Source organism: Amborella trichopoda, chromosome 4 (assembly GCF_054954075.1).
Source record: "Amborella trichopoda isolate Santa Cruz 75 chromosome 4, AtrichopodaSantaCruz75HAP2 v2.0, whole genome shotgun sequence".
Classification (NCBI taxonomy): domain Eukaryota; kingdom Viridiplantae; phylum Streptophyta; class Magnoliopsida; order Amborellales; family Amborellaceae; genus Amborella; species Amborella trichopoda.
The window spans coordinates 53,467,203-53,485,689 of NC_142339.1; the positions used below are offsets into that span (position 1 = coordinate 53,467,203).

At 34.7% G+C, this 18,487-nt stretch overlaps 1 protein-coding gene across 9 annotated transcripts in view; it reads left to right on the plus strand.

The window, feature by feature from the left end:
* The first annotated feature begins 3,904 nt into the window (after nucleotides 1-3,904).
* Nucleotides 3,905-18,487, plus strand: part of LOC18422450 (putative methyltransferase At1g78140, chloroplastic) — a 30,331-nt gene continuing 15,748 nt past the window's right edge. For 6 of the 9 annotated variants that reach the window (XR_016054802.1, XR_016054800.1, XR_016054804.1 and 3 more), the window contains exons 1-3: nucleotides 3,905-4,201; nucleotides 5,390-5,530; nucleotides 6,728-6,809. Coding sequence is in view for 3 of the 9 variants with exons in the window: in XM_088865657.1 (XP_088721783.1) it covers nucleotides 5,505-5,530; nucleotides 6,728-6,809 (108 nt within the window). In the remaining 6 variants the exon portion in view is untranslated. Of the gene's footprint in view, nucleotides 4,202-5,177; nucleotides 5,279-5,389; nucleotides 5,531-6,727; nucleotides 6,810-18,487 lie in introns of all 9 variants that reach the window. The other 3 variants (XR_016054805.1, XR_016054803.1, XM_088865658.1) reach the window with 1 other exon arrangement.

Here is an 18,487-nt window from a genome sequence, read left to right on the forward strand (position 1 = left end):
CCACCATTCCCTTAGGGTAAACCTAATCTCTCTAGAAGCACTACCATTCCCATATAGTAACACTAATTGGGCACACAAATTCTCTACACTTTCATTTTATAAATAAGAAACTTCCTATAAATGTTATACATATTTTAAAAGACCAAGAGATATATAAAATCGTCCTAATCATTTGGATTTATATTTCTTTTAAGAAACTCATCAAATATCAATATCAATCTCACCTAATATGAAAATATCTCGATCAATCTCACAAAATATGAGATTTTTTTGGATGATTTTAAATAGTACCAAATCCAACAATTTCCTCACTTCTATGGCAAAAAGAGGAGCCACCATTGTACCTTCCCTAGCCGGGCGCCCCCTCTCCCTGTGCACGTACGTGTTTGGCATTCTCACATCTGGCTGCTTGGATTGGTGTGATCAGGATCTCCATTTGCGTCTGGTACAGAGTGGTAATGTGGATAGAGCATTTGCCATATCAGTGATTAAAAACCCCAGTTGGGAATCCGGACCGGTTGCATCCTAGGTCTGTGTCGTTTGAGTCAACGCTGGGCAGCCAGCTCAGACAATATTTTAAAAAAAAATCTAAAAGAGAAAAAAGGGATAAATTATCAAAAAATACAGAAAGTTAAATAAATCTAATTAGTCAAAATCAAAAGTTCTATTTTATATTCTAAGATTTAAATCAAAATAAAATAAAATAAAAAGCAAATAGGAAATAAAATGGTGGAAAAAGCAAGAAAAAAAACCAAATTTTTTTGCTTTAATTAAGAAATTTTGTTGATCAATGTTAGAGCTTAAAATCCTAATTTTTTTTTTCACAACCATAATGTTCAAGCCGAGATGATTGATGTAGAGGTTTTTCAATGCCTGAATTATAATATTTAATAAGTAATAAGTTTTGAGGTGTGGCTTTGCTTATTTTGAATGTTCAAGCCGAGATGATTGATGTAGAGTTTTTTCATTGCTTCAATTATAATATTTAATAAGTATAAGTTATGAGGTGAGATGAGGCTATGCTTATTTTGATTGGGTTGCAGCCTTATCAAACCATTTTCCTCATTTGAAATGTGACTAACTTACATACGAATTAATATTGTTAAATTTGCTGCTTCGGTTGTAGTTTTTAGATTTTCGGCCTAGACCAAAGCGAAGCAAAGCTCCAATGCATCTGCTTTGGACCGCTTCGACCCACTTCAGCCTCTTTGGTAGAAGCACAAAATTGTCTTTTAGAACTGTGCTATGGCCTCTTCGACTGAAGTATATAATTATCTTTTGTTTATTGAATTTTTATTTTAAATTTTTTATTAATTTTTATTTTATGTATAAATATATATTTTATTAATATTAATTTTTTTAAAAAAATTGGAAGTCTTCCTCCTAATCAGTCAAAGCACCAAATTGGTTGTTTTATTAACCAAACCGAAGAAGACTATGAAACTAATATGACAAACACTGGAGCAACCCTTATTGGGGGTCTATTGCCCTTTGGTATCCAATTTGCTCAATATTACAAGAACTACCCATGCCTATGGTTTTTTTTTTTTTTTTTTGGTCAAGTTAGCCTTGTTGGTCAATAAAGAACCGAGAGCGACTTTTTCTAGTTCTATGCTATTCTTTCATTTCCTAGTTCTTTGCTATCCGGTGTTTTACTACAACTATCTAGTATCCTCAAATTCCAGCGAGAAGATTGGGCAGGTGGTGGGGGGCAACGTGGTGGCGGCGTTGGTGGTTTCGGGTCCTGTCATCACTATGGTAGCATGGTTTGGGAACGTGGCATATGAGAGGTTGCCTTTGGATGAGGACGAGGCGGTGGGGGCGGCAGCGGTGGTGGGATGGTGCCTCCGGGAGGGGGACCTCAGTTGCAGTCACGGTCTAGGTAGCAACAATTGTTGAGTGATCCGAATGCTCCTCTCTTCCATTCACTTCCGCCCAACCTTCTGAACAGGGTGCAGTTGCTACCTGATACATATAGTTGGGCCACCGATCGCTCGCCTTATTGAAACCCTAGCTTCTCTCTCACTCTAGTTCTTCCATTTCTCTCTCTAGCTCATTCTCCCATGCTCTCCCTCTCAATCTAACTCACTTCCAATTCTCTCTCTCTCTTTTTCACCCTCTCTTTCTTTCCCATTGATCCTGAATCTCTCTCTCTCTTGCTTTGTTTTTTTAAAAGAAGGAAGAATTGGAGAATTTTTGGAGTGGAAGTGATATTTTATAAGAGGAAATACAATTTCAAGGGTGGGATTTGCAGGAAAATTTGCAAGTTTGCCGATCCAATCGAGTGAGATCGTAGCCCTCCTTTCTTTGTCTTTGCCATAATGGGACCTGTAAATGCTCCATCATTTAGTTGAGAGATTGAAGAGAGAGTGCCCAAGTTAGAGAGAGAGAGAGAGAGAGTTATATTGGAGTAAGGCCACTAATGCTTCATAATTATCACTTAGTTGTGGTTTATCTCTCTCTTACTATTTTAAAATACATTAAATAATTTTATATAATAACTTTTTTTTTTTTTAGATTTTTTGACTTTTTCTTTTTTTAAAGTAAAAGTCATTTCCTTTCTTTCTGCATCACCTAATAATACAGTCATTTTTGTATCAAGACATTTTCTTTAAAAAACAAGAGGGAAAATAGAGAAATAAGGCTTAGTTATTAATATGGGCATAAAACAATCTAGACCATTAAATGTAAAACCTCTATGTGCAAAGGGGATAAGTTGAAACGTTTATAAAAAAGGCTCAATAACCGATTGGAAAATACAGAAAATCTCATAGCCATCTGCCCATCCCTCTTGCTATCCATAAGCTTTACATCAACGTTCCATTCTCCATAACTATTTTTCTCTCTACCATTTGTCAATAAAGTTATTATTATTATTATTTTTTAACTATTTTCATCAGCTGGAAGCTTCGAAAAAGAGAGGAGCTCAGAAGTGGAAGAAGAACGTTGCATTTTTGATATGCTGAGTAGAACTTGGAAGCCTGCAACTTCGGAGAGACAAAGATTTAAGTTCTTAATTGAAATGGGTACTCTTTTCAGCATTTGTATCTTAGACTTATTTTTCTTTCCTTTAAAAATAATCTGGTTTTTTGGGCTATGCCTTCAAAACTTATCATGTGGAGATGGAATAGGGCTGAGATAGAGGTAGTTATGCCAGAGAATGATAATTAGAGAAAGAGAAAAAGAGAGAGATAAAAAGAGAGAGTCACTTATGAGTGGGAACGCTAACACCCAAGATTTTTGTGAAAAGTATAGCCCATGTTGAGTGTTTTTATTGCTGGATAGGGATAACTTAGAAAAAAAGAATTGGAATGTTCTTTTTGTGCCATATTGGGCATGGTGAATACCAACGGTTAACAGAAAATATTTATATAGAGCTAAGGTTCTAAACAATCAAATTAGAGCACACTTCAAAAATTTCATTAGAAGAGGTTGTTTTGATCCTCAAATTGACCGTCTCTACATCAAGATGCATGGACATGAGAAAAAAAATGGATTTCAAGTTTTGAAAATAGTGCATCTTGTAACGCATTTTAAAACTTTCGATCTTTTAGATTTTCAATTTTTTATATATCTGCTCAATCTTTATTTTTTTTTAAATTTTATATTTATACTTAAAAATGAAAATATATTTTAAAGATATTACATAGAAACGAAATTTGTAGACACTATTTAAAAGTGTGCTTTACTTTACTTTGGTTTAATCGTTTAGAACCTCGGCTCTATGCAAACGGCACCCAATGATAAGAGACCAAATGTGGTTGGGTATATAATTTGCACGTTATTTTTACCTCATGGGAGGCGGACTTCACATGGAGGCCTTTGCAGTGTCTGTACACAATTCCTCGTATGGCACCTGAAATTGGACCACATAGCGGCCTTAACCGGTATCTTAAATGGCGACGGAATCAGAATCACTGAAACAAACAGTGGCCCCTCCTTAAGATTGCGCCTAAATTTCGTGAGGAGTTACGAGTGCGAAACTGCGAACAGAGTCTGGTGTGGAAGATGAAGAGGGAACAGGCAGCTCCAGTGCTTGGAAGCTGGTGCGCCCGCCCCAAGGTCCGTCGTAGTACCACGTAGCACGACGCGCCTCAGCATCTTCCCCGTCCCAATTACACTTTCAAAGATTCATCAACACCCTAATCTTCGAACCCGAGTTCGGATATCTGCAACTGGATCTGCCTTAACTGAACCAAAAGTACTCAGCTTTACTTTACTTTGATAGTTTTTAGGGTTTATGCTCTTCATAGATGTTTTGATCATGAAATTTTTTCATGTTTATGATCGGGTTGTGTATTTGTAAGCATGAATTGAGTGATTTTATTATTGCTTTCATGCTAATGCTCCTGGGGAGGTGAGATCCCAATTTTGGGGCCGAAGTTTGGAGGAAGAAGATGTTTAATATATATATTTTTAATCCTTCACTTAAAGTCTGGTATGTTCTTCTGAAATTTTGATTTCTCACCGGATGATGTTTTGAAGCTCTTCTAGAAGGGGTTGTTAGGTAGACACCTAAAGAAGGGGTTGTAAAATCACTCAACGTAAAATTTTGCATGTAAAACTTTCCCTTAACCCGTTTCAAGCCCGGGTACATGAGGTGGGTTGTTAGGTAGGCAGCCAAATGTAAAATTTCGCTAAAACTTTCCATAAATTTCTAAAACAATAAAATCATTGAATATTGTGAAATGAATATTAGAAACCTCACTTGGTTCCATAAGGGTATCTGCAAAATTTTTTAGTTAAATAGAATTTCACCCTCCAGATCGTAGATGTATGGCTTGTTTTTTACTTGGCTGATCTTAAACAATCTGGCCTTCATATTTGATAGCATGGGTCTTCTTAGGAAGTCTACATGCAGCGACTACAGAGAATCGGACCTTTTGCTTGCTCAGGAAAACACAAGATAGTGGTTTCTGCAGATAAACAACATTGTGCATTGTGATGTTTGAATGGTAATGCCTACAAAGAGGGTTTTGAGCTTCATTTGTATGTAACCTTTTTTTATTTTTTCATTTTCAAGCTGACAGCTTGTACAATATTACTGGTTTTCTTTTCTGATTATGGTGACCACAGTAGCTCGATACCTGAAATTAGCTATCTTGATTTGCTTTTATATCTAAATCAATTTTGTATGTTATTTAGTATTTCTTCTATGCTGATTATTCTCTTTTTAGGAGCTGAGCTTAAATGATGATGTAGTGACACGTTTGGATAGTCTAGCTTGCCCAATCTGTTATCAACCATTGATCAGAAATAGTGGTGCAAATCCAAAAATGTAATCTGTTATGAGGCCTTATGAGTAATGGCTTCGTCGTTAAATGCACTAGCTAATCTGATATCGTTGTTTTAAATAGTCCATGACATTGTCAATTCGTGCATGATATAGATTATCTCCTCGTGGGCTCAATTTTCGTTGCCAGAACTGCCAGAAAGCTTACTCCAACTATGAGGAATATATAGACCTTTCTGTGACCGATGATTCCAATGAATATGTTGGAGCGATGCCCTCCGCAACTGAGGTCTTCAGGTTTATGTTCACCTTTTAAGGTTAATTTTCTAAGATCTGGCTGTATCATTCTCTTTATGTATTTTTAGATCAAATAATAGATTCTCTGTAAACAAGAGAGTATAAGGCTATAAGCATCTTGTACTCGTTTCTCGATGTGGCTTTTAATCAGATGTATTAATATTCTGGAGGCTGTAATAGTCGAATAGAGGATTTGCATTAAGTATATATTCCAAAAATGTTTTGTGAATAAGTTGGATGTATGAATTCGACCTAAGAAAGTAATATCCTTGAATTCATTTGGACTTCTACCATCCAGAAACAGCCTAGGCATAACTTCTACCATCCAGAAACAACCTAGGCATCAGAGTATGTACAGTTGGACTGTGGAATGATTTTAGATTTGGAAATGACCCTTCAAAAGTTTATTGGTGATGGTCTAAAGTGGTATATTGTTGAATGCATGTTAATGGTTTGAAGTTGAACAGCTTTCCTATTTGTTCCTGAATATATCCAATTCTTGTTGTTATATCCCTTGTGATATAAGAGATTATATTCTAACACTATCAGGGATTCCACTGCATCTTTGCTTCCAAGATGTCCAATACTTCTTTTTGGGAATGCTCAAGGCACTCAGTTTTGATCTGATTTTTTGTATCCATTCTTTTGCAAAAGAATATAACTTTCTGGTAGATATTAAGCTTCTGATAGCTTCTGCATTTCCCCACGTTTCGTGTAATATATAATTGCAATTTGATTGAGCTTGAATTTTTTTTTTTTTTTTGACTGGATCTGGTCAAGCTTGATATCTCCTTGAAGTCAAAATTTATAAATTTTTAGTGACTGGTCAAGTTGTTAATTTTTCATCTCATGTTGATACGTGCTCTTTTTCAGAAGTGAAAAAAAAGAAAAAGAAAATAAAACTTCAATATAAACTGTTCTCACTGCTTTACATTTAGGACGAAATTTATAGGCTTTTTGTTGAGGAAAATGAGGCATGCCTTGATGTAACTTGCCTCTGGGTATTGTTAATTGATATGTTCTTTCAAGGATTCTTATGAAGCTGTCTAACGGAATATCACTGGAGTTTGCTATTATTGTGAAGCAATTATATCATAATATGGAAACCAAGTTGAACATTCTTCCTTCCAAATTCCTTTAAGACTGTGACATGACCCTAGCTAGTTTATTTACTGTGTGACTCATGCATTGGAACAGGAATCCTTTGGTATCTTATCTTTATGAAAGAGGTTACGGAAAAAATTTTACATGGAGTGGTTTTTCTGGCCTAGACAAAGAGGTGTTCTCATCCTTCTTCTTCTTTTCTTTTCTTTTTTCTTTCTTTTTTCTTTTTTTTTTTTTTTTTTTTTTTTTTTTTTTTTTCTGCCCTCTGGAATGGGCTAATGTGGTGGATTATTGCTCTCAACTGTATATATCTATGAGCATATGCTAAATATGGGTTCCTAAGGGTGGTCGTGCATTAGATTTCAAGCCATCCCTGGTTTAATTTGTTTATTTCACAAATACCCTATTTAAAATACAAAATATCAAACTTACTCCTGCTGAAAACAACCATACTTGGATCTCCCATCATCTTAAAAATAAAAATTAGTCTTATTTAATTCGAAATCTACTTTTTGGTTTATGGATTTAAAAAATAAATTAAAACTAAGAAATTTTTTTGTTTTCTTCAATAGCAGGATTTAGCTAACATGAATGGTTTCTTGCAGCCGTGGCTGCTTCCAATAAATGCAGTCTCCGCCGCATTCACTGTTCAAGAGGGTCCATATTTCCTCACACAGTCACAGTCCGGAGTATCCTTTTGAAAACGGATGACGCGTGCAGCCGGGACCTTATTTATTGGAGTTCGGCCGCTGCCGTGCTCTCCTGACCTGATGGTGTGTGAGGAAATCAGGGTCGTCTGTTGCAAAACAGATGGCACATGCAGCCAATAAATGCGGTGGTGACTGCTCCATGAATGTACCGTTTAAATAATGGTTTCCATTCTTCAAATGTCTAAAAAAATTGTAACCTATCTCCTCCTGTCTCTATTCTCTCTTTCTCATATATATAGGAAAAAGCTGGGATTAGCCCATTAGCTCGTATGAACATATGAGCCCAACGGCCCAGATAGAATTTGGGCTGATTTGACGATCACGGATGTCCCGGAGTGTTTGAATTTTAATTGTTTTTCTACAAATCCAAATCACTTGCAATTTTAGGAGTATGTTCATCAAAAAATAGTTGAATCTTCGAAAAATATCAAAATTTTTTTTACATGAAATAAATTGATCAAAATACCTCCGAAAAGTTTAGGGGGTATTTTGGTCATTTTGATTACGAATAAATTTTTATTAGGTGCGCCTTGATGAGAAAAACGCAAGTCTAAAATTTCAGGTGATTTGGATTTGTAAAAAAAAATTTAAAATTCAAACATGAAATGAGGTTGTAATCGTCAGATCGGCTTAGATTCAATCCGAGCCGTTGGGCTCATATGTTCATATGAGCTAATGAGCTAATCTCATTTTTCATATATATATATATATATATATATATATATGGAATTCTGATGGTGCATTTTTTAAACCGAAAGGCATTACATTCCATTCGTATTGTCCAAAGGGAACGTTGAATGCGGTCTTGTATTTATCTTGCTCTTGGATCTGGATTTGCCAGTATCCTGATTTCATATCAAATTTTGAAAATATACATGCTTGAGCAACTCTGTTCAATAAATCTTTTTTATTTGGAATTGTGTATCTTATCCATTTTAACACTTTATTTAATGGCTTATAATTTATAACCAGTCGAGGAACCCCTCGTTCTTTTTCAGCATTTTTATTGACATAAAAAGCTGCACAACTCCAAGGTGAAGAACTTGGTCGTATGAGCTTTCTCTGTAGGAGTTCTGCTATTTCTTTTCTACACATTTCCAACAAAACAGTATTCATCTGTATTGATCTAGCTCTAGTAGGGATTTGGTTTTCATTGAAGTTTGATTCATATGGTAGGCTGATACTATGTTTTTTCCTATCCCAAAAAGCATTGGGATGTTCGCTACATATTGATGTTTCTATTTGTTTTTGTATTGATAGAATTTTTTGTTGTATTGAAGGCATTTGTATTTGGTCTTCAATGATTTATTATTTAACTTCTTGTTTAAGAATACAAAGAAATTTTTCTTTGTCTTGTAATTGGCTTTTGATATTATTTAATTCTTTTAATTTAGGTTTATGTATGAAATTGAAATGTATTGGAATATTTTGAATTGTTGATGAAATTCCTTTTTCATCAATGGTTATAGGATAAAGCAATGTTAGGAATGGGACTCCTAAAATTACTGATTGGCTTAATCCTTTAACCATAATAAATGGTGTATCAATACATTGGTGATTATTACATACAGAAGCATTAGATAATTTATATTTAATAAATAATCTACTGCCATCGGCCGTATTTAATATCTGAGTAGTTTTATCGAAATATTTTGAAGGTACAAGTCCTTCATTTATGCAATTGAGGTCAGCTCCTGAATCGATAAGGGCTGATGTTTCAAAACTATAATTTTTGGCAACAATGATTTTGACTTGGACAAACCATTTTTGTACAACTATTTTATTTATCAAATTAACCGAAGGATTTGGTATTGTTGGTACTTCTGAGGAATCAATAGTTTCTATTGGATCAATAGTTTCTATTGGGTTATCTGTTATCAGGTCATTGAATTCTATTTCATCGGTCTCAGAATCTTGTTGAGACATTTGTTGTAATTCTAATATTTGAATTCTTCCTTTCAATTGTACGATTTCAGTTTTTATTTCTTTAATCTCTTTTTTGAGATCAGAGATCGTAGGTTCTTTTTGAGAAGTGTGTTGATCACTTACTCTTTTGATTATAGCAGAGAAATTATATTCATCTGGATTTTTGATAATAGATGATTTTGATTTATTTTTGGTAATATTAATAAATTGAGTAATGATAGCTCTTTTTTTATCAGGATCAGTTATTTTATCTATAATATCTAGTATAAAATTATCTTCCTGAGTGAGTGTATGAACATTATGCTGAGGTAACGGACAACTACAGTCTTCTGATGATTCTGTAGTAGTTTCAGTATAAGAACTATCGGATCCTATAAGATCAAGATCATTACTATCTATTTCTTCAGTATAAGAATCACTAGAAGCAGAAGAGGAAGAATCATATGATATTATACTTTTTAATTTTGATTTGTTTGTATCATCTAGATTCAATGAGTCTATTTTCTTTTTTAATTTACATTGGTGTTTATAATGTCCTATTTTACCACACTTATAGCATACTGGGAGTTTTTTCCTTTTCTTTGTATTTGGGGAAAATTTATTGATTAATTTTCTCTTTGACTTTTTATAATATTCTTTATCCTTATTCTTCTTTTTGGCTTTAATATATTTTTCTTTTTTGTATTTTTTCTTCTTCTTTTTTACGTAGTCAGGCATATTTTTTCTGTCTAGGTAATAGCCAAATTGCTCACAGAAATCTCCAAGTTCTTTTTTCTTTGTGAGCTTTTGCTTATCTATTTGTCTTTTTAATTTCATGTCAGTGCATAGGGCTAAGCCTTCTGCACATATTTCTACGGAGAGTTCTCCGAGTGTATACGATGAATATACTATTATTCCATTATGTTTTTTGCGAAGTCTTTCCTTGACTTTTTCTACAAATAGATATGGAAGACCAGCTATGAATTTTTCCTTTCAATGGTCTAGCTGGCAATCTTCACGTATTAATAGTCTTGAAAAGAATACATATTTATACCATTTATAATGAGAAAGAGTAGGACAGCGTAAATTAGATAGCAAGTCTTCTGATCTTGCTGCTAGTAATGAAGTACTGCCTACAAAATGTACAGTGGTTGTGTATATTAAGGTATTGACAGCATCGCTTTCTGTATAGATAACTTCTTGATTTTGTTCATTCCTTCCTGTCCATTGTCTAGTATTGTTTAAAATTCTTTGTTTGGTATCATCGTCCACATAAAAATCCCACCATCCTATTAACCATCCTGTAAATCCATTTACTATTGCTTTGGCAACTTCTTGATCATGGTTGCCTGCCATTTTATTTGCAGAGGCATACATGGTCATATGTCTCATGACATCTAATATTTTTAATTCTGATAGACCATCTATTTGCCAATTAACTATTGATCTTCCAGAATAAGATACTGCCTGTTGTATTGAATCTTCTTCCATTTGAATATCAACAGGAGTAGGTCTCTTATGATATGGTAAGGCGGTTATGGGTTTCCAATATTTCCCATAAGCTATTTTATTGATGGTATCCATTAGAGGTGTAGTATCCATAAAAGCTTTTTCCTGATTTTGGATTGTATCCTCTATTATGGGTTCTTCCTCTGTGAGTATCATGGTTTCATGCTCAGGTATGACAGCTTTGCCTTTGTCAGATGACTCAGGTATTTGAGAAGTGATGGTTGGTGGAGGAATATTGATTTGAGGTGAAGGTACTCCTTTAAGATCTAGTTGGGATAATTTGGAGATTAATTGATCCATAAGGGATTTATTATTTTCTCCAATGTGGAATTTATTCTTATTTAACTCAGGAGGTGGTTTGAATAATACTGATTTAGGAATGGGAGATATAGTAGGTGTTTCCTTGGATACTATTCTCTCTATTCTTTCAGTTTGCTTTCCAAGCGATTGTAGATATAGGTTGGTATAATTATTCTGTTCTACAATATGAGGTATGTATTCTTGTTTTTTATTTATCTCCTTGGATATGGCTTTATATGGTGTAGCCACTATATCATAAAAGGATGAGGAATGTACAGGCTCATTCTTTTTTGGAATGCCTGCTTTAAGTATAATACTTTTTTCAGGTGGATGTGTACTAGCTGTTGTAGTACCATCAGTACTTATATATGTCTTTTCTTCTATTGTTTGAATTTTTTTCTCAAATGAAGGAATAGTAATGTTTCTTTTCAAACATAGATCTCTTAGCCAGTGAAAAAATCCTATATTTAGTCTTTCTTTATGTAAAAATTTATTATATTTTTTATGTAGTAATTCCAAAAGTCTAGGTGGCTGAAATCTCTTTAAATACCATTCTCGGATATCTTTATTTTCTTCTGATAAATAGTCTTTTTTAATAAAGGCTTTATTTAATTTCCTTTGTTTCCGTTCTAGCTTGGCTGTTAGATAGGATGCTATATATTCATCTGAATAATGAGTATTATCAGTGTCTTCTTCAAGTTGTAATGTACAAACTTGGAAGTCTTGTAATTCTTCTATACTGGGTTCAGTATTAGAAGTTGTAGGATGAGATGATGTATATGTTGGAATTACAATATTATCTCTGGTTCTATGTGTTCCTTGAAATTGTATATCTGAATTGGATGAAGAAGGATGACTATGACTAGGAGGAGGTGGTAATATAATAACATTTGGGTTATGAGAAATTGATTTCCTACTTGGTATGTTTTGTTTATTATTTCTCTTCCTATTGATGTTAATATCATCTTGGACTTGTAAATTTGTATTTTGAAATTGTATTTCGACATTTCCATCAGTATGTTCTATTATATGATTGGGAATATGATGTTGAGGAATTTCTCGTGGTTGATTGACATTTTGTAATGCCCATGATTGAGGTAGAATTATATCTGACCATTTTATGGTTTTTGGAACTATCAGATTAGATTTTTCAATATTTGTCTGGAACAAAATTGTTTGATCTTTTTGATCAAGTTTTAAGGTATTGGGACTTATTGTATTCATGACTTTATAGTATATTCTATAGATTATAGCAAGATTTTGTGAACCATGGACCATATTGAATCCATGTGTTTTGAGATTTATTGTCAGTATATCTAAAATATTTGGATCGTTTAAAGAAACAGAAAAATTGAGAAAACAGTTAAAATAAATTAGACCGCTACAGAGGCTGGATTCAACCATGCCTAGTAGAGAGTCAGTGAATATATTGTGTCTTGTATCTCTTAGGCATACAAGCACAGAAGTGTTCAACCCTGGTCGGGTCAAAGGTTTTACGGCTATTTGAATGAGGCCAATGTGTAAATATTTGTAATTATTTTCTCTATGTTTTTCTATGACTTTTTTCGAGAATAGGTGAAAGTCGTCTTGATTTTGCGTGACTGATAGACTTTCTTCTACAGTCTTGATGGCATAACCCATCTTAAGTTTAAATGAACCTTTATTATAAACATCATGAATTGGTACCTTTGGAATATTCCAGTTTTGAATATTTTCTTCAATATCATTTATAATAATTTGTTCTTTATTCTTAACTCTAAGTTTTGGAGATGAAGGTACAGTTTTACCAGTAAGATTTCTTATGAGATTTGCCATCTGTAGGTTGCGGATAATGACAATCTGGACATTCAGTGGCCTTAGCTTTTTTCCCTAAGCGGCTCTCCTGGCCTTGGCGGTACTTTTCGCATCGGCGTTCACTTGTCTCTTGTCTTAACTCTCGGACCAACTTTCTTGGTGGTCAATCTCACTTAATTTCTTATGGTAGAATGTATCTTTATCTTTAACTTATAAAGTAGAAAGAACAGTTTTACAAATTCTACAGGTGTAACTGTTTGCACAGTTCCACTATGGAATAGTTCTACTGTTGTAATTTGTCAGACAGTGTATCACTGTATGGCTCTGATACCACTTTGCGCCAGGATCTACAGCACTGTCTTTTTTATTTGTTTTGACTAAGTTTTATTTATTGGATTTTATGTTTCAGGTGTTGAAGTTTATTTGGAAGCGATTTTCAGGTCTTATAACAAGTATGTGAACAGTAAGCTGTTGTAAGTTACTATTGATTGCAATATTTTATAATAATTTAAATAGAATAATTGAATTCCTATGAACGGAACTATTGATATATCAAGTACTATCCACTGTGCGTAACTAGTGTTACCTATCTTAATATTGAATAAAATTTTAAACTGCATAACGAGTAAGCATGGAATTTTACAGAAAATCACACTAGCATCTTATTTATATTCACATGTGCTTACAACAGGGAAATATTATAGAGGAAAGAAAGATATTACAGAGGAAAGAAAGATATGAAAGTAAAACAAGATATTGCCTGGAAATATTATAGAGGAAAGAAAGATGAAAACAGGAGATGAAAAACAGGAAATAAAACTGAGGTTTGACAAAGAGATAACTGGAAGGATAAACAAAAAGATGAAGAACTTACTGAGCACACATACAGTAACTGGAAAACAGTTTCCAGTGATGAGGGCAGTATGATGGTAAATTTGTGAGATTACAATCACACATAACTACAGAGTGAGGTAAAGAGAGAACCTGTTTTGAGCTATGAGGGCGAAGGATAGCTTCAAAGATTGTTGTGATGATGATGAGTATGAATTCAGATCTGGGTGCAGAGGTTCAAGTCTGGGTACAGAGGTTCAAGTCTGGGTACAGAGGTTCGGATCTGAGATCGGAGGTCTGAGGTATGAGTTCTGAGATCTTAGGTTCAAGGTAATTAGCAGAGATAGACTGCAGAGGTTTCGGGTAGAGGCTCAGTGGTTTTCAGGTAAGGGCTCAGAGGTAGAGGCTCAGAGGTTTTCAGGTAAGGGCTCAGAGGTTTCCAGGTAAGGGCTCAGAGGTAGAGGCTCAGAGGTTTCCGGTAAAGGCTGCAGAGGCTTAGGAATGTTAGGATAGGAGAAGAGGAGAGAAGAGGCCCTACTTCAGACGAGGGAGGAGCCTTCCTTTTATAGGAGTTGAGGCCTTCGAAAGGTATCTCCATTATGGGCCAGCTGGCACGCATTAAGAAGAGAGGACAAGAGAGAGAGGTGGCAGATGTGGACAAGAGAGAGCGTCGGCACATATGGACAAGAGAGAGAGGTGGCAGATGTGGACAAGAGAGAGTGTCGGCACATATGGACAAGAGAGCGTCGGCACGTCTGGACAAAAGAGAGGGGCCTAGGTGTCGGCAAATGCGACAAAAGGGAGTGTCGGTGGAATACGACAAGAGAGAGAGAGATGCCAGTGGACAAAACATACGAGCATAGGGGGATGCTCTTTGTACAAAAAGTTAAAAATAAAAAGTAAAGCATCTAGGCTCTTTTGGCCTTATTACAATGAGTGCAGTGTTTGCTGTCTGTGATGGAAGCTTGCTATTGTCGTTATCATTATTGCTCCTGGATGGTGATGGATGATCAGTTCATGGTCTCTGGCTGAATTCGTCTGGATCATCTTCTTCCGGATCCGTTTCGTCTGGATCTGTTTCTTCTGGATCCTTCTGGCTGAGTTGGAGGTATCTATTGATGTGTAGTGGAGAAGACTGGACTGTTTCTTCGGAAGAGGTGGGTTTTCTTCCTGCTTCAGCAAAGATCTCTTTCATCTGTTTTTCCAGTTCTTCCTTGGAAGCATGTGGGTTGGTTTGAAGCATATTTCTCAGGTAGGTAGGAAAATCAAAAGAAGTGTTTGGAGTATTTGGGTTTTCCTGGTATATAGGTGCTTTGGGCGGTATTCTTTTTGGAGTGGCTTTGGTGAGATCCATTTGGAAGATATCCCACCATTTTACAGAGATGGTTTTTCCCAAACGAGGGATGTATGTATAATCGTTGGAAGTATTGGGTGAGATGATATAATCCCATTTCATAATCCAAGGGATTTGGTATAAAGCCATAAAGTAAAGGTGAGTGTCAACTGTATTATTGATATTATTGTATTGTATAAATTGCTCCTGCAGCTCCTTAAAAGCAGGAGGTAAAATCATAGCAGTTGATCCCCACACGAAATACCAGTTTTGAAACCAAGTGGGGAACCTTTCAAAAATTGGTAGCCGGAACTGTAAATACCAGCTATGAGTATTGTTAGGGTTTTGATAATAGAAAAATTTATGCCAAGCTTCTATATACTCAGCATATTTGAAATATTTATAAGAAAATTCAAGATTTTGTAATTTCTTCCCTTGTGCGGGATTAGAACCCCACTCAGTATAAGGAAGAAGCTTTTTTATCTGTACCTTTGAATAGGCTATGATTCGGGTATTTTGTTGAAAGTAGTGGACAACAGAGATGGACCTTGTTTCCATTAGAATGACTTCATAATACTCTCTGGTCTTAACCCCATTGATAAGATTAAGATGATTTAATAGGTATAATGGTGCAAGCTTGCTTGGATCCATGTGAACCTGATGTTCATCAATGGTAATATCCATTAGAAAGGCTCTTTCGATATAATTTGATGAACTGGGGATTGAGATGGTGAACGAATATTCAGGCGTGAAGGTTCCCCTTCATATGGAACTAAAGAGTGCATGGGTTGTTTTCCCCGGGGAGTATTGCCTCGGGAGCCCATATTTAAGGATGAAAGATCCTTATCAGAAAGATTATCTTGGAATAATTGAAGTGCAAGTGAAAGTGGTGATTCGTCGTTGGCGTCAGTGTTGCCCCCCCTGCAAAAATTCACGGGTCAGAAAATCGGGTAAAGAATTAGAAGACCCGGGAAGATGTTCAATTGAGAAATCAAAGGCAGAGAGAATAGCCTACCATCGGGCAAATATTTGTTTAGAAATCAAATTTTTAACATCTTTTTGCAGAATATCTTTGGCTGTTTTGCAATCTGTTCGTATAAGAAAATGTTGGTTTAAAATTGGACATTCAGTGGCCTTAGCTTTTTTCCCTAAGCGGCTCTCCTGGCCTTGGCGGTACTTTTCGCATCGGCATTCACTTGTCTCTTGTCTTAACTCTCGGACCAACTTTCTTGGTGGTCAATCCCATTTAATTTCTTATGGTAGAATGTATCTTTATCTTTAACTTATAAAATAGAAAGAACAGTTTTACAAATTCTACAGGTGTAACTGTTTGCACAGTTCCACTGTGGAATAGTTCTACTGTTGTAATTTGTCAGACAGTGTATCACTGTATGGCTCTGATACCACTTTGCGCAACCTACGGATGTCAAATCTCATAAGAAATCTTACTGGTAAAACTGTACCTTCATCTTCAAAACTTAGAGTTAAGAATAAAGAACAAATTATAATAAATGATATTGAAGAAAATATTCAAAACTGGAATATTCCAAAGGTACCAATTCATGATGTTTATAATAAAGGATCATTTAAACTTAAGATGGGTTATGCCATCAAGACTGTAGAAGAAAGTCTATCAGTCACGCAAAATCAAGAAGACTTTCACCTACTCTCGAAAAAAGTCATAGAAAAACATAGAGAAAATAATTACAAATATTTACACATTGGCCTCATTCAAATAGCCGTAAAACCTTTGACCCGACCAGGGTTGAACACTTCTGTGCTTGTATGCCTAATAGATACAAGACACAATATATTCACTGACTCTCTACTAGGCATGGTTGAATCCAGCCTCTGTAGCGGTCCAATTTATTTTAACTGTTTTCCCAATTTTTCTGTTTCTTTAAACAATCCAAATATTTTAGATATACTGACAATAAATCTCAAAACACATGGATTCAATATGGTCCATGGTTCACAAAATCTTGCTATAATCTATAGAATATACTATAAAGTCATGAATACACTAAGTCCCAATACCTTAAAACTTGATCAAAAGGATCAAACAATTTTGTTCCAGACAAATATTGAAAAATCTAATATGATAGTTCCAAAAACCATAAAATGGTCAGATATAATTCTACCTCAATCATGGGCATTACAAAATGTCAATCAACCACGAGAAATTCCTCAACATCATATTCCCAATCATATAATAGAACATACTGATGGAAATGTCGAAATACAATTTCAAAATACAAATTTACAAGTCCAAGATGATATTAACATCAATAGGAAGAGAAATAATAAACAAAACATACCAAGTAGGAAATCAACTTCTCATAACCCAAATGTTATTATATTACCACCTCCTCCTAGTCATAGTCATCCTTCTTCATCCAATTCAGATATACAATTTCAAGGAACACATAGAACCAGAGATAATATTGTAATTCCAACATATACATCATCTCATCCTACAACTTCTAATACTGAACCCAGTATAGAAGAATTACAAGACTTCCAAGTTTGTACATTACAACTTGAAGAAGACACTGATAATACTCATTATTCAGATGAATATATAGCATCCTATCTAGCAGCCAAGCTAGAACGGAAACAAAGGAAATTAAATAAAGCCTTTATTAAAAAAGACTATTTATCAGAAGAAAATAAAGATATCCGAGAATGGTATTTAAAGAGATTTCAGCCACCTAGACTTTTGGAATTACTACATAAAAAATATAATAAATTTTTACATAAAGAAAGACTAAATATAGGATTTTTTCACTGGCTAAGAGATCTATGTTTGAAAAGAAACATTACTATTCCTTCATTTGAGAAAAAAATTCAAACAATAGAAGAAAAGACATATATAAGTACTGATGGTACTACAACAGCTAGTACACATCCACCTGAAAAAAGTATTATACTTAAAGCAGGCATTCCAAAAAAGAATGAGCCTGTACATTCCTCATCCTTTTATGATATAGTGGCTACACCATATAAAGCCATACCCAAGGAGATAAATAAAAAACAAGAATACATACCTCATATTGTAGAACAGAATAATTATACCAACCTATATCTACAATCGCTTGGAAAGCAAACTGAAAGAATAGAGAGAATAGTATCCAAGGAAACACCTACTATATCTCCCATTCCTAAATCAGTATTATTCAAACCACATTGGAGAAAATAAATTCCACATTGGAGAAAATAATAAATCCCTTATGGATCAATTAATCTCCAAATTATCCCAACTAGATCTTAAAGGAGTACCTTCACCTCAAATCAATATTCCTCCACCGACCATTACTTCTCAAATACCTGAGTCATCTGACAAAGGCAAAGCTGTCATACCTGAGCATGAAACCATGATACTCACAGAGGAAGAACCCATAATAGAGAATACAATCCAAAATCAGGAAAAAGCTTTTATAGATACTACACCTCTAATGGATACCATCAATA